A 16849-nucleotide genomic window follows, 5' to 3' on the forward strand; every position below is an offset into this window, starting at 1 on the left:
CAGCACAACTGTAGGAAGGCGGAACCATTCTGCAAGTAATGCATTATTGAGCAATCATCCCGACTCAGTATCAATGACCTTGGCAATGGGAATTTTTTTTTTTTTAATGTATGAGTGAATGAATAAATAAAATGTCTTCTTAAAGGCCCGGTTTTGGAGCATTCCCAGCTGCCCTGGGATTGCTTACTCTCCCACTCCCTTTGGGCTGGTTTAGAGAGCCAGAATTGAATGTAATGAGACCCAGCAACTCAGGGTCTGCAGGAAATGCCCTTCAGAAACAGATACTTTCTGAAGTCACTTTTCTGGTTGTTTCTCAGATACTTGGTGATACCATCTTGGGTATGTTTTGCCTTGCAGTGGGAACACTTTGCAAAGTAGACTTACTTCCTACCCCCCCCACCTTATTTTGTTATTTTGAAATCTAAGGACCGCACAGGGAGGTGGAAGAAAGAACACAATGAAACCACAGAACTCTGTTCTGTGTGTGTCCATATGTGGGGACTTGCAGTCTGTCCAGTGTGGGCCATGTAGGGGAGAGGTATGATCCCACTGGTATACAGGAAATAGCCGTGAATTTAGAGCCCTAAAGATTGGGATTTAAATTCTATCTCCTAACTGGTTATGCCAACTTGGGCAACCAGTTTACCTTCAGAAGCCCTGTTGTTTTGCATGTGAAAGGGAAATCGTTACCAAAGCCACCCCGGCGGGTGTGATGAGTAAGTACTAGCAGGTGCCAAAGGGCTTAGTTGAAGAAGAAGTACTAAATACATATCGTACCAGAACTCCGGCTTGGGTCAGACAGATTAGGCCTGTTACACTATACTACCGTCCCTCAATATCCAGTGCCACTCCCTGGAATCAGGCTCAGCCATGGGACTTCACCAATGTGAACCCAAGGGCTCCCTCAATTCCAAGGGGGCTTGACAGGCTCATTAGCAATTCCCCAGCTCTCTTCCCCTTGCCTCTGTGACAAGAAAGCATGTGTGAGGAGGAGCCCGGGGACATCAGGGCCCTAAGTGATCACAGCAAGCGCAACTCCCATACTGTTCCTTGATGGGTTCCTATCACCAGCTGTTTTAGCTCTTTCAGGGATTTGAAGATTTGGAGATTTCGGGATTGATTGTTATCGCAGTAAAACTGGCCTCACCGATACACCTGGGTACTGTTTTTTTAAGCCATTTAATGGACAAAGAAAACACATACATAGTTATACTGAACACAGCACAGTTTTGGGGAGATCCCAGGGACAGCCCTTGCTGGGTGCTACTTGCTGCCGCTCTTGGGAATGGGCCGGTAGACCCCGACGACCACAGCATGGTCCCTCTCGTAGGGCTCCAGCGTCAGCTGCTCCTGAGGCTTCAAGTTCTCCTGCTGCAACTTCCTCACCTCAGAAGCAAACACCGCCTCAGCGGATGCCGTGGAGTCGATGCAGTTGGCCTTGATGGAAATGAGAAAGTGGCCCCCGTTGCGCAGGAAGGTGTGAGCATTCAGAGCCACTATACGGGACTGGTCAGGCTGGGCCACATCCGCAAAGATCACATCCACCATCCCTATAAGCATGCGGTACTTGAGCGGGTGCCGGGCATCTTCGAGAACCGGGATGATGTTGGTTCGCTTCTTGGCCACGTTAACCAGATCACGGCCGGCCCGGTGGGAGAACTCAACTGCATAGACCAGGCCGTCCGGGCCGATGATGTCGGAGACGTGAGAGACGGTGGTGCCTGAGGCAGCGCCCAGGTACAGCACTTTGGACTTGGGCTTGATGTGGATCTGGTCGACCCCGCCCAGGATGGCCGCTGCCAGCTTGGAGCGGAAGGGGTTCCATGTGCGGTACTCTTGTTTCACACCGCCCTCGGTCACAGTGACCCGCCGCTCGCCATACACCGAGTGGCCCGGCACCATATTCAGCGTTACCAGCGCGTCCTCCGCCCCACGGTAGATGAAGACACCCTCATGCCTGTGTGGCTCCACGGACACAATATTGACACACTTCCTGCGGCGGTTTTTATTTTTGCCCACACCGCCGCGCCGCTGCCCGCTGCCACCACGGTCCCTACTGTCCCCCCCTCCACGCCCCCGGCCCCGACCGCCTCCAAAGACACGCGCCCGCGCCCCAAAGCCGCCCTTGCCCCCCGGGCCGCCATCGCCGCCTCCTCCCTTGCCTCCTCCCCCACGCCCTCCGCCCCAGCCGCCGCCCCAGCTGCCACCCCCACGGCCACCCGACCCACCCCCGCGCGAGCTTGAGGCAGACTTCATGGCGCGCCCCGGGCACCCGGGTGGGCGGCTAGCAGTGATTATATATAAAGTGTCGCAGATAACTGGCGGCGGTTGTCAGGGATTACCAGTGGCTTGGAGCCGCTGTCGGGAGTCACAGGTGGTTCTGGATGGCGGTCCTAACGTGGGGCATCGGCGACAGCGGATGCTGCTGGCCCGGTTACCCACAGCAGGAGACCGGGGCAAGGTGCGCGGCGGCCGGGAAGATCTTTACCGCAGTGCCGGCATCCCTGGAGCCGCCCTTCGACGCAGCGACTGGCGTGATTGCATCACACCCGCTTCTGCGACCCTGCAGCCCCGGAAGCCCCCCTTCTAACCCGCGAGCAGACGCAACCTGCTTCGTTTTAACTCTTCCCCTTCCTCACCTCCTGCTTTCTTAGGGACCCTTTGCACTTCTCCTGGGGCGCAGAGAAGGAAGCGTGTCCGCTGCAGATGAGGATGAGAGCAACTGCTTTAGTCCTTGCTGTGCCACTGACTCGCTGCGTGGTCTTAGGAAGCTTACCTGACCCTCGCTGAAATTCCTGTTTCAACTTGGGCAGGGTTTTTGAGCTGAGTTTCAACATCCCATCTGTAAAACAGAACCTACCTCAAAAGTTTGTTTTAAAGTGCTACATACACTTACTGCAGCCATGGCGCATGATAATTACTGTGTTAGTTTTTTTTTTTTTAAGCATTTCTTTTGGTCTTTTTATTGAGGTATAGTTTACATCCAGTAAAATGCACCAATTTTTGTTTCTTTTAAGTAAATGTATTACCTCTTAGAATTGTTGCCACTTGTGCAAGAGTGGCTCTTGCACCCTTATACAATGTTGATGAAAATGCAAATTGCAATTGGTACACATAGTCTGACAAAAACACTTAAACAATATACCTATACTTTGACTTACTCTGCTTTGAAAATGTTATCCTAAAGGTTTGATGCCAGCAATTACCAATGATGGTAATTAGTATAGTTTTGTTTTTTAGATTTTATTTACTTATTTGTCAGAGAGAGTACAAGCAGGAGGAACAGCAGGCAGAGGGAGAAGCAGGCTCCCCCACTGAGCAAGGTGCCCAATGTGGGACTTGATGTGGGACTCGATCCCAGGACCCTGGGATCAAGACATGAGCAGAAGACAGACATTTAACTGACTCAGCCACCCAACGTCCCACCAATGATGGTAATTAGAACTGCTAGAGCAGGGGTGGTGACGGCAGTAGTGATAATGATCACTGTTGTCAGAGAAGGGGCAGAGGTGAGATGAAGCAGACCAACCAATCCAAGGGAAATATTTAGAAGATAGAAGTCACAGGGCTCTCTAATAGAGTGGATGTAGGAAGTCAGAAAGAGGAAAATTCCAAGCCAGAGATTGCCAAGCCATAATGCCACCCCTTAAAAAAAATTGTTTGAGATAGAGAGAGAGAGAGAGAGTGCAAGCAAGCACTCAAGTGGGGGTGGGGGAGAGGCAGAGGGAAAGGGAGAAGCAGACTCCCTGCTGAGCAGGGAGCCTGACACAGGGCTCGATTCCAGGACCCCAGGATCGTGACCCAACCCAAAGGTATACATTTAACCAACTGAGCCACCCAGGCACCCCCATGCCTCCCCTTTCTGGTTAATATTCTGCAAGCTGCAGCCCTGGTTGTTCTCTACTTAGCTCTGCTCTCTTCCATCGACTGTGCTAACTCCCAGAATTTGTTCTGGGATGCAACAGCAAGAAATTGTTGATTCTTCGGTGTGAATGGGGACGCAAGGGCTCGAGCCCTAAATCCTGTAACACACCTCAGCAGGAGCCAAAATCTTATGCTTACTCCTGAATTCTAGTCTATGTTTCAAAAACCCCGCTCTTTCAGTCTGCGACATTTTTTTGAGCATTAAAAAAAAACAAAAAACAAAAAACACTGGGCAGCACGAAAGGACAGGAAAACAGGTATAACGAGGAGGCTTGAGCATTCGGTCAGCACCTCGGACAGCGACACCAACAGGGACCTTTTACCTACTTTGGCTTGGGACGCGCCCAAGAGCGCGGGAAGTTGGTGAATGTAGATGGTATAAGCAACCTTTGGACCTCTCTATTAGTGGAACAAAGTGCCTGCTCCAGGGAAAGACAAAACATACCTCAAGATCAGAGCAAATATCAGGCAGGGTGTACTGAATGCGCACACACCAAAGCTTTTATTTCATCCTGGACCAGAACTCTTCCTGTTTCAAATTCATGGACAGCAACACCAGGTCTGATTTTCTCAGGGGGCCAAAATGCCTCCTTAATAGGGTCCATAAGCTTATGTGCTGGAATGTGGACAAGCAGCTGAAGAGTGCAATGTACAGTTCCTCAGGTGGATGACTTATAAAACATTTTCCTTAGAGGTTTCTGCTCCCATTACAAATTGAGGAGTGTTCTCCAAAATGATGAACTATGCCTCATGTCTTGGTTTGGATTTCCCCCAAATCAGACCCTGTAATGGTAATTTTATGCATCAACTTGACTGAACCATGGAGTGCCTGGATATTTGGCCAAACTTATCCTGGTGAGTCTCTGATGGTGTTTTGGGATGAAATTAACATTTAACCAAGTAGACTACATAAAACAGTGTGCCCTCCGTAATGTGGGTGGGCCTTATTCAATCCGTTGGAGGCCTAAATAGAACAAAAGACTGACCTTTCCCAGAGTAAGAGAGAATTCTCCTGCCTGACAGCCTTTGAACTGGCACATTGACTTCCTGGTTCTATAGCAGCCTGCCTGCCTTCAGACTTAAACGGCAACATTGGCTCTGCAAATTTTGAATTTGCCAGTCTCTATAATTGTGTGAACGATCTCCTTGTAATCTCAGATCTAGGTACAGATACAGATCAATCTATTTATCCTGTTGCTTCCATTTATCTAGAGGACAGGCCCTGAGACAAGAACACGGGTCCAGGTGGTTTTTTTGAGAGGTGATCCCAGGAAGCAAACATAGGGGATGGGGAAATGAGACAGGAAGCTAGAAAAGCTAAGATAGGGTACATTAATTAGAAGATTACTACAGTGGGAGATGAGGGCTCAAATGTCCTGAGTACCCTCTGGGTGAAACTGTGTGGAGGGCATCTCAGAATTGTTCTACCACAGGCTGGGAGGCTAGGGCGTTAATTCACCACTTTCCTTTTCTCTGTTGTTGGGAGTTGTTTCTGGGGCATTAACTCTCCTGCTCTTTGAGCTGCTCTTGTGTGTGGCTCAGCAAACTCCTCTGATTCTACAGAAAGCCATCAGGCAGAGAGGCAGGCACTCGGGGTAGGGAGATGCGGTCATGGTGGAAACTGTTTATCACTGCTGCAGGTGAACTCAGAGCTCGGCCTAGGGGATATTGGGTAAGGCACCAACAGTGCATGCTTCACTCAGCTACTCCATCTCATACACAACCAGAACTCTGTAACTTAGAAAATGTGCATGAGCTCATAAAGCTTATTACATTGGGGGGGGGGGAGCTTATTGCATTTTGGAAAGAAAGTCATACTATAAATACAATAATACCACCTGTAATTTGGGTATTCAACCTAGCAGTACAAAACTCTCCTCAGTATTTTTCTTTTCTTTTTTTTTTAAGATTTATTTATTTATTTATTTGAGAGAGAGTGAGAGCGTAAGTTGGGGGGAGGGTCAGAGGGAGAGGGAGAAGCAGGTGCCCCACTGAGCAGGGAGCCTGATGTGGGGCTTGATCCCAGGACCCAGGGATCATGACCCAAGCTGAAGGCAGACGTTTAACCGACTGAGCCACCCAGGCGTCCTCTCCTCAGTATTTTTTACTCTAGTAGACAGTATCATAGAGGTCTGCAGTTGTATTTGGATAGTTCATTCCTTCTTTGTTTTTATTCAGGGTATTAAAGCCCAGGCCTCCACAATGAACCCTCTCCATTATGCCTCCAGACCACTGAAGAGGATCCATATCCAGCACCAAGGGATCCACTCAACTTTTACCGAAGAGAGTTTGGATAATTCTGTACAACATTCCAGGTATAAGCCTTTGAGGGCACAGCTACTGACACATTTCAACTTTTGTCTTATCACCTTCTGTTATGCTATTAACATTCCTTTACCACAATACAAGCAAGTATCTCTCAGGCCCCTGTTCCTAGCCTGTTTTAAATGGACTGAGGTGGCCTTTCCAGTGCACTTGCTGTTCGTTCCAGAACTGACATACTCAAGAATGTCATGCATTTACATGGAATCTGCTGGGAGGGATGGCTAGTGATTTCAAACTCTAAATCTAATGAGCAACATCTTCATGAATTTAGAGTCGTTCTTTGGGAGTAATTCCTGTCAACTGGCAATAGCAGTGGGCTACCTCACTGGTGGTGCCCATAACCCAGGTTTTGGTGGCCCACCCTGCTCACTAGATTTCATACCAGGGCTTGAGGCAGTCTTTATTATACTCCAGCGCCCAGTCTTTATTACACTCCAGCAGTGACAATTCCTCCAGATATCTTCTTCCCCACCCCCATCCCCCATCAGTTTCATTACGTTATCGCTGTCATTTTCTACAATCTGCTATGGGTTCCAGAACCACCCTCCCTTTTGTATGCAAGCCTTGGCAGCTTTCTTAGGCCTCTGTCCCACTGCTGGTGACAGCCTTAGAACTGCTAAAAACTAAGTTTTCAAATTTTGCTTTTCACCAGAGGCAACCTTACCCAGAACAGGGTTTGATGACTCCCAGAGAACTTTTCTGTGTCCTGGCTATGATTCCTACCTGGCAAAGCCATTTTTTTACAGCCTGTCTATTGAGATGCTATAGCCTGGGAGCACCCATCAGCCAGCAAGACTTTCAGTCCAGTTGAACATGTTCCACCTGTTCATGACCCAGAATGCTACCAAGGCAAGGACTCATGCCAAGTTTTGACCTCTTAAGGTGTCAAAAAACTCTTCCACTTAAATTTTTCATCTGGAGCCACTGATAACATTGAAATCTGTCTCATTCCAAAGGTTCATGAGTAGTGGGTCCTACCTACTCAAGGTGCTTCCTAAAGTGATACTTTGTCATTGTGATCCAGACCTTTCTCTCTGACAGCCAGTAAGAACAACTATAGCCACTTAAACTTTTGTTTACAGTTGACTTATTATTCCATAAGATATACCCTATAAGTAATATTCATAATTACATCTGTCACTGGGCCTTAATAGTTAACATGGAGTACATCAGTCCTGCTTATAGACTTAAAAAGATATATGAGCTGAGCAACTTTGCTCTATTTCTCTCATACACCATTCTAGAAAATTGCCTGGCAAATTACTAGCCATGATTTAGATAAAACAAGCTGGAAGGCTGTGTGATCTCATTCCCAGTCTCATTAGTATTTAAACAGTCATGCATGAAGTGACTTCCCCAACCTGGTTTCTAAAAACCATGGTCCACTTCCAAAGGTGACTCCAGGGATTTGCATCTCCATACCCAGTGACAGCCATAGATGTATTTGATCAAGATGGGCTGGGCTATGATGCAGTTACATGACCCCCAAATCTCAATGGATGAATGTAACTATGTTTATTTCTTGCTTATTTTTTTAAAGAAGATTGTATTTATTTATTTGAGAAAGAGACAGAGATAGTGAGAGAGAGAGAGACAGAGAGAGCACTAGTGGGGAGGAGAGGGAGAAGCAGTCACCTGCTGAGCAGGGAGCCTGATGTGGGACTCGATATCAGGACCCTGGAATCATGACCTGAGACAAAGACAGACACTTAACTGACTGAGCCACCCAGGCGCCCCTCTTGCTTACTTTTCATGTGCACTGAAGCTCCGCTGGAGGTTTGTTCCACATAATCACTGAAGGGCTCGGGTAACAACGTCTCGTGGCTATAACATGAGAAACAAGAGGGCTTACATTGTCAACAATAGGGAAAGAGTGCATGGAGAACTCACATTCCCTTTTCTATGGTTTGGCCTAGGGTTTGATGTAGTCATTTCTATTCACAACCCATTGGCTGGGACTAGTTATATGTCCTGTCTAACTGGAAGGCAGCTGGGAAACATGAGTGAGATAATCAGTGAACAGTAAATGTTTTTACCATAAGTATTTATTGCATAATGCCAGGCTGGCACACCTTGATCAGTGTACCCAACACAAACATTTCGAATGAAATTTACTGTTCAATGTGCATATATTTAAATGTACTAGTCAAGGCGAAATATAATACCTTTTAACTAACACATGACTAAAACCCAGAGTCATAATCAAATCCCAACCACGTATCTAGCCTGTTAAATGAAGTAGAAAAAAGAGAAATGTTTCTCCCTTCCTAGTCTCTGTGCCTTAGAGAATAGCTCAGGTTCCTTAATTGGGATTCCATTAATATCTGGCTAGTCCCTTGCTGGGTGTGGCACTTTATGTTTAGGGTGGCTCAGACCCTCCCTCTATTGCCCTCTGCAAAATTAGTGACTGGGACTCAGTTAATGCTTAGAAAGCTTTGATGGATGTATTAGTCAGGGCTATCCAGAGAAACAAAAATTTATTTTCTCACAGCTCTGGAAGCTGGAAGTCCAAGCTTAGAAAGCCAGCATGGTCGGTTTCTCGTGAAAGCTCTCTCTTTCTGGCCTGTGGAAGGTTGCCTTCTCACTGTGCCCTCACCTGATGGAGAGAAAGAGAGAGTGTGAGCTCTCTGCTGTCTCTTTTTCAATTGACCTCAATTAACCTTTTTATTCCAAATACAGACATTGAGAGGGCTTCAACATACGAATTTTGGGGAGATGCAATTGAGTCTATAAATAACAAGCTACTTCTCCAAGCTCTTCTTTCTAGAAGAAACCTTAGAAATCACCAATAATTCCTCTTTTTTACAGAACAGGAAATTTAGATTCAGAAGTTAGCTGGCTTGTCCATAATACAAATCCTATAATCTACAAATCCCTACGAACAAATTACCTAAAATCCCCACAAAAATACAGTGGGTCTAATTGGGCTTTCGTCAATTCATTACGTTTTACCTTTTACAAGCATTGTCTATGCTTACATCATGAAACCTTTGGCCAATTGAAAATGCAAAGCACCAAACAACAAAAAAAAAGGAAAAATTTTTTACCTCTAACTTCAATAAAACTTCTATAACCCAACTGAATATTATTTAACTAAATTTCCTAAGACAGTTAATACTGGCCACTTGAGCTGATATTGGCTAAGAAGGAAAGTCAAAGACTGACAAGAAAAAAATAACCAAAAAATTACATAAAATTACATCATACCCTAGTTTAAATTCTCTGTAAGAGTTAATTGTTCAGGGGCGCCTGGGTGGCTCAGTCGTTAAGCATCTGCCTTCGGCTCAGGGCGTGATCCTGCCTTTCTGGGATCTAGCCCCTAGCCCCGCATTAGGCTCTTCCGCTGGGAGCCTGCTTCTTCCTCTCCCACTCCCCCTGCTTGTGTTCCCTCTCGCTGGCTGTCTCTCTCTCTCTGTCGAATAAATAAATAAATCTTTAAAAAAAAAAAAGAATTAATTGTTCAAGGAAAAAAAAATCAAAGCTGCCAGATGACTCATCATTTACCCCAATATATTAAGAATAATTTCTCTATGACCCCATTTGTACCATTAGCTTCTTCTGCTTTCTGAGAATTTGATAGCTGGTAGGGAAACCACAAATATAGCCATAAAAATTAAAACAACACATTTAGGGGCACCTGGGTGGCTCAGTCGGTTAAGCATCTGCCTTTGGCTCAGGTCATGATCTCGGGGTCCTGGGACTGAGTCCTACAAGTGGCTGTCTGCTCAGTGGGGAGTCTGCTTCTCCCTCTCCCTCTGTGTTTTCTCTTTCTCTCTCTCAAATAAATAAATAAAATCTTTAAAAAGACAAAACAAAAACAAAAAAACACAGGTCTGTTGAAATGCAGTGATTCTGCCTCCACATAGTACTGTAACTGAACTCTTTTATTCAGTTCCCTTGGTCACAATATGAAATTGTTTTGACCAAAAATATTCAAGTTCTCTGAACATGCTATTTTTAAAATCAGCACCTTCAATATATTATTTACCCTGGAAAGGCTGAGACCTTTTCACTCAAATACCTTCATTGTCTTCGGTGACTCCAAGACTCAGAGTCCTCTGGAGTCCTTTGCTCCCAGGCCCCTGTGCATCTTAGTATGCTACCGAGGGCTCTGTGCTCTGCAAAGGAAGGGCAGCTGGCATCCCTCTTAGTCCACCAGATAAAGGTGCATGGGAACAGATGACCTGGAAGCCACAGGGATAGGTGATACCCCTGGTATGGGTGCAAAGGTAGGCCTGAAATCTGGATAGACTAGAAGGAAAAGGAAGGAATCTGAAATGTAGTAGAGGAAAAAGAGGAGAGAAAGAGAAAGTGGAGAAGGAAAAACATACATTTCAAGGCAAACAGACATGGGTCCCAGTCCTGGCTCATTGAATTGTTAGCTGTGTCTTCAATGGAATAATCAGGTTGTTATAAGGATTATAGAGTCTTACGATAAGTGCTCAAATGAGTAGTTCTTACCAAAGTTATTAAGCCAGGGCAGGTACAGAGGGGCTCATGATGTTGGCAGTTCCTTTGCTGCTAGATATTGGCACATCTTTGTTTAACTATGCTTGAAATCTCTTAAGCGAATAGGTATTTACCAAGCAAAATCATAAGAAGAAAAAATGTCTTCCTTTCCTATCCAATCCCTACTCTTATTTCAGTCTCAATTGGTGCCTCAGGCTTCTTATGATTTTTGCATTCAGTCAGACAAACCCAATGTTGGCAACTGAACATCAGCCTAAAGGAACTGAAAGGATCATTTTTCCAAGAGAAAGAGGAAAGACTCTTGACAAGGATAAAGACTTAATCTGACCAAGTCTCACTGATTCAGTCCTGATCTTAAGAGGTCCTCAGAGAAGAAACTCTTTGGGTTGCTAATTTATCAGGCATTGTACATTATTTCTCTAAATGCTTTTATTTATTTATTTATTTATTTATTTATTTATTTATTTATTTATTTATTTATAATTAGTAAGCTCTATACCCAACATGGGGCTCAAACCCACACCCTGAGATCAAGAGTCGCACACTCTTCTGACTGAGCCAGCCAGGTGCCCCTATACATTATTTTTTTGATATCAATTTCTAAAACATTCCTAAGGGAAGAAAAGTTCCGCCTGTGTTCCTGGTGCTGAGCTAACTGTTTCAAGTCCTATAATCTTCACAGGAACCTCGGGGAGAAAGTATTATTACTTCCATTGAACAGATGGGGAAGCTAATGGTTGAAGAGAGGAAGTAACTTTCCCAAGCCAAGGTATATAACTTGTAAGTGGTAACAAACATTTGATGAGTGTCTGCCCAGAGCTCTCTCGATTATTATTACTGGCAGTAGTAGTAGCGGCGGCATGGGAGTGATTATCATTTTTGAACACTGTGCATAGATTAACTATATATATAATATTTATATATATAATACAATTGTTAGATATTATATATAATATATAATTCTGTAATTCTGTCTGGTTGGAAAGAGTAAATAAGAATACACACACACACACACACACACACACACACACACACACACACACATCCTCATTTATCTTTTTCAACTAGACACACAAAGAAATTAATTCACATATCCAGAGTCACACAGCTACTAACTGGTAGAATCAGGATTTAAAACCACATCCAACCTCACATCTACCCTTAACTGCGATGCTACCCAGCCACATCCCCATTGTATTAGTCTACTTGAACTGCCATAACAAAATGCCACAGACTGGGGGGCTTAAAAACCGGAAGTTTCTTCTCTCACCGTTCTAGAGACTGAGATCGAGATGCCAGAAGGGTTGGTTTCTGGTGAGAACTCTGTCCTTGGCTTATAGGTGGCTGCCTTCTTACTGGGTCTTCATAAGGCCTTTCATGCATGTGCAAGAGGGGAGAAAGAGAGATATCTCTGGTGTCTTTCTCTTCTTGTAAGGACACCAGTCCTGTCAAAGTAGGGCCCCATTCTTACGACCTCATTTAACCTTAATTACCTCTTGAAAGGCCCCATCTCCAAATACTATCACATTGCGCTTAAGCTTCAACATATGAATGGGCGGCGGGGGGGGGGGGCGGTGGGGGGAGGGAACACAATTCAGTCCATAAACTCACCATCCGCAGAGTTGGTAGGCAAGGTTAAGGTGAGGAGAGATATAAAGTAACTCTTCCAGAGCCAAACAACAGGAAATAAGTGTCTGAACTGTGTAAAAATCCAGCCCGTATTCTGTGAATTTCTTCAGAGCAAGGACATGTACTCCTCTTGTATTTTACACAGAGTTAGGGTACAATTTTAGGCTGATTAATTTGTCCAGTACTAACCTTACCTTACCAAACCTGTCAAATTCAATGTCCAGCATTGATGAGGGTACAAGGACACAGAGTTCTCATGCATTGTTGCTGAGACTTTGACATGTTACCCTCTCTCGGGGAGTCATTTGGTAATGTGTGCTGAATCCTGTAATATGAGCGTACCCTTTGATTCAACAATTCCACTTCTTCGCTATTTATTAGAAGATGATCATGGATATGTGAAAAAATTTAGCTCCAAGATTCTTCACTGCAGTATTATCTGAAAACACGTAAGTTAAGAAATAAGCTGTGTGCTCAACAATAAATGACTAACATAAATTATAGTATATGCATAAAACAGAATAAAATTCAGCTAATATTGATGTTTTGGAAGAATATGCAAAGCCATGGAACAATACCCATGACATATTAACTAAAAATAAGACTGGTTAAAATATGACTCTTTTCCATTATAAATGTAAACACGTGCATATGTTTGCACACAAAAAAGAACGAAACACTACAGTGTTTATAAATGTAATAGGATTATTGGTAACCTATGTTCTTCTTTTCTTGTTCATCCATAGTTTCTAAAATTAGGTTTGTGACAAGGGAAAAAACATTTTTGTGGAGCCCAATGGGGGGCTTGAACTCATGACCCCCAGCTCAAGACTTGAGCTGAGATCAAGAGTTTTACGCTTAATCAACTGAGCCACCCAGGCGCCCCACAAACATTATTGTTTAAAAAAATAACTATAAAGTCACATCTGAATTGAATTTCAATCAAAACAATTTGAGTATCTATAGAAAGAAAGAAAATGTAAGGAGGAAAATAATAAAAACTTTACCTTCCAGCTTCACAAAAATAGGTTGTATTTTTCTGTAATACGCTGTCTAAGAGAGTGGTCTAGACAGGAAATACATAAGACTGGACTAGAATACGATGCTCAGACCCCGCTTTTCTAACCATAAGCCAAGATTTATTTTGAAAAAATAAACCACCACTTTTTAAAATTAGGAGTTTCTTGAATAGTTGACTCAAACTCTCTATTGAATTTGCCCTTGATATTTTGCAAATTCTTTATACAAAACAATGCAAGGAAAGTATGCTGGTCTAGAATGTCGAGGTCAAAGTTACAGAGAGCCCTTACACAACCCCCCCCCCACACTTTTATTTATATAAACTATATTTTAGAGCAGTTTTAGTACAAATTTGAGTACAAAATACAGAATTCCCACGTAACGCCAACCTTACCCGTGCACAGGCTCCCACACTCCCAATCTTCTGCGCCAGCGCGGTACATTGCTCCTACCAGTGACCCACAGTGACCCATCATTATCAGCCGAAGTCTACAGCTTATATTGGGGCTTACTCTTGGTGTTATACATTCTATGGGTGTTGTCAGACACAATTTCTTTTCCTTATTAAAATCAGTTTCATAATTACATCTAGTACTTACTGGGGAAGGTGAAACAATGTTGAAAGAGCCAAGTGGGATTGAGGGAAGACTGCATCATTGTCACCATTCCTTCTTACCTAAGGAAGGGGGCAAAGGGTGGTGATCATGGGGCGCCTGGGTGGCTCAGTCATTAAGCATTTGCCTTCGGCTCAGGTCATGATACCAGGGTCCTGAGATCGAGCCCTGCATCGGGCTCCCTGCTGGGGGGGGGGGAGCCTGCTTCTCCATTTTACACTCCCCTTGCTTGTGTTCCCTCTCTTGCTGTCTCTGTCAAATAAATAAATACAATCTTTTAAAAAAAAAATGGTGGTGATCCTACAAAGCAGGGGTCTCCCAGAGGGTGGTCTAGCACAGGCTCTACTCCCTCTACACCCAGTCTCCAAAAGATGCTTACATGGGACTTCTGGACTCCTCCTGTTTCAGGCACCAACACAGGAGACTCAGCCTGGCATTCTTTGTGGCATGGTAGGCTCTCAGTCCACTGAGGTCCCTACTGTGCATCTAACTAAGCTCTATGTTTGGTTAAGAATTACCTGATCCAGGGGCGCCTGGGTGGCACAGCGGTTAAGCGTCTGCCTTCGGCTCAGGGCATGATCCTGGCGTTCTGGGATCGAGCCCCACATCAGGCTCCTCTGCTGTGAGCCTGCTTCTTCCTCTCCCACTCCCCCTGCTTGTGTTCCCTCTCTCACTGGCTGTCTCTTATCTCTGTCGAATAAATAAATAAAATCTTTAAAAAAATAAAAAAAGAAGAATTACCTGATCCAGGGCCGCCTGGGTGGCGCAGTCGTTAAGCGTCTGCCTTCAGCTCAGGGCGTGATCCCTGTGCTCTGGGATGGAGCCCCACATCAGGCTCCTCCTCTAGGAGCCTGCTTCTTCCTCTCCCACTCCCCCTGCTTGTGTTCCCTCTCTCGCTGGCTGTCTCTCTCTGTCAAATAAATAAAATCTTAAAAAAAAAAAAAAAAAAAGAATTACCTGATCCAATGAACACATTCCCAGCTGAATTACAAGGCAATGTTCTGCCATCTTGTTTCAGCTCATGAACAATTGTCCTTTCTATAGCCTATTTAGTGTCACATTTTCACATTTTTTCTTTTGTTGGTAATTTTACTGTTTAAAATCATCCCCAAGCATAGTGCTGAGGACTATGTTCCTCGATGCAAGAAAGCTGTGCTGTGCCTCACAGAGAAAACGTGTGTTACATAAGCTTTGTTCAAGCATGAGTTATATAGTGCTGTTGGCCGTGAGTTCAATGTTAATGAATCAACTATATTAAATAATGTCTTCAAACAGAAACACACCTAAAACAAGTTATGTGAATTGATCGGTTAACGAAAATGTGACCAGAAGCTCTAGGAAATCTAATCCTGTTATTTTCCCAAGGAGTAATGGTTAAGTAATCATTAATTCAGTGTTCACAACAACTTTCTAGAACATAACTACCACAAATAACAAGAAACAGCTTTATAAAAAATCTAAGTTGTTATACATCAAATAATACAACATTAAGATACACAAGGCAACGTATGACCAAATTAAAAGAAATAGACAAATCTAAAAGCATAGCGGGAAAATTTAACAAACTTCTTTCAGCAACTGATAGAATATCAGATGAAAAACAATCAGAACATAAAAGGTTTTTAAATTGAGACAAAATCACATAACACAAAACTCATCAATTTAACCATTTAAAAGTGTGCAATTTATTGGTTTTTAATATATTCATAATGTTATACAGCCATCACCACTACCTCATTCCAGAACATTTTTATCATCTTAAAAACAAACTCTGTGTCCATTAAACAGCCACTTCCAATTCTTCCCTTATTTCTAGCCTCTGCAGCCACTAATTCATTGTCTGTCTCTATGGACTTACCTATTCTGGACATTTCATATAAATGGAATCATACAGTTTATTCTGGCTTCCTTCACTTAGTTTATGTTTTCAAGGTTTATCCATGTTGGAGTATGCATCAGTACTTCATTGCTTTTTGTGGTTAAATAATATTTCATTGTATGGATTACCAAATTTTGCTTATCCCTTCATCAGTGGATGGGGATTTGGGTTGTTTCCACTTTTGTCTTTTATGAATAATGCTATTAACATTGTGTACAAATTCTTGAGTGAACATATGTTTTGTTTTGTTTTTTTTAAAGATTTTATTTATTTGACAGAGATAGAGACAGCCAGCTAGAGAGGGAACACAAGCAGGGGGAGTGGGAGAGAAAGAAGCAGGCTCCCAGCAGAGGAGCCTGATGTGGGTCTCGATCCCAGAACGCCGGGATCACACCCTGAGCTGAAGACAGACGCTTAACGACTGAGCCACCCAGACGCCCCTGAACATATGTTTTTGACTCTCTTGGCTATACCTAGGACTATTGTTGCTGGGTCAAATGGTAGCTCTATGCTTGACTGTTCAAGGAAATGTTTCTCAGACCGTTTAACCAGACTGTTTTCCACAGCAGCTGCACATTCCCACCAGCTGTGTGTAATGGTCCTAATTTCTCCATATCCTCACTAATACTTCTATTTTTTTATTGCCATGCTAGTGGTTGTAAAGAGGTAACACAGTGTTGTTTTGTATTTGCCTAATGGCTAATGATGTTGAAAATCTTTTCATGTTTTTATTGGCCACTATATATCTTCTTTGGAAAAATTTCTTTTTAGAGATTTTTAAAAAAGATTTTATTTATTTATTTGGCAGAGAGAGACAGCGAGAGAGGGAACACAAGCAGGAGGGAGCTGGAGAGGGAAAAACAGGCTCCCCACTGAGCAGGGGGCCTTATACAGGGCTCCATCCCAGGGCGCTGGGATCATGACCTGAGCTGAAGGCAGACACTTAACAACTGAGCCACCCAGGCACCACTGGAAAAATTTCTGTTGA

At 43.9% G+C, this 16849-nt stretch overlaps 1 protein-coding gene across 2 annotated transcripts; it reads right to left on the reverse strand.

Moving 5' to 3' along the window:
- Window positions 1-1160: 1160 nt before the first annotated feature.
- On the reverse strand, window positions 1161-14646 carry FBLL1 (fibrillarin like rRNA 2'-O-methyltransferase 1). 2 transcript variants are annotated; one of them, XM_087867815.1, is made up of 2 exons: window positions 8739-14646; window positions 1161-8073 (listed from the first exon to the last, which is right to left on the reverse strand). In XM_087867815.1, exon 2 carries the CDS (start codon window positions 2254-2256, stop codon window positions 1264-1266), a length of 993 nt encoding a protein of 330 aa, XP_087723941.1. In that variant the 5' UTR covers window positions 2257-8073; window positions 8739-14646; the 3' UTR covers window positions 1161-1263. The 2 variants fall into 2 exon arrangements, with proteins under 2 accessions (XP_087723941.1, XP_045648028.1); XM_045792072.2 differs by having other exon boundaries at window positions 1161-2842; window positions 7997-14646.
- Between the last annotated feature and the right edge of the window lie 2203 nt (window positions 14647-16849).

Source organism: Ursus americanus, chromosome 15 (assembly GCF_024610735.1).
Source record: "Ursus americanus isolate L20-20 chromosome 15, mUrsAme1.1.p, whole genome shotgun sequence".
Taxonomy (NCBI): Eukaryota; Metazoa; Chordata; class Mammalia; order Carnivora; family Ursidae; genus Ursus; species Ursus americanus.

What these genes read in the sequence shown, in the direction of transcription:
- FBLL1 (XM_087867815.1), bottom strand. Translation starts at nt 2,256, where the DNA reads ATGAAGTCTGCCTCAAGCTCGCGCGGGGGTGGGTCGGGTGGCCGTGGG.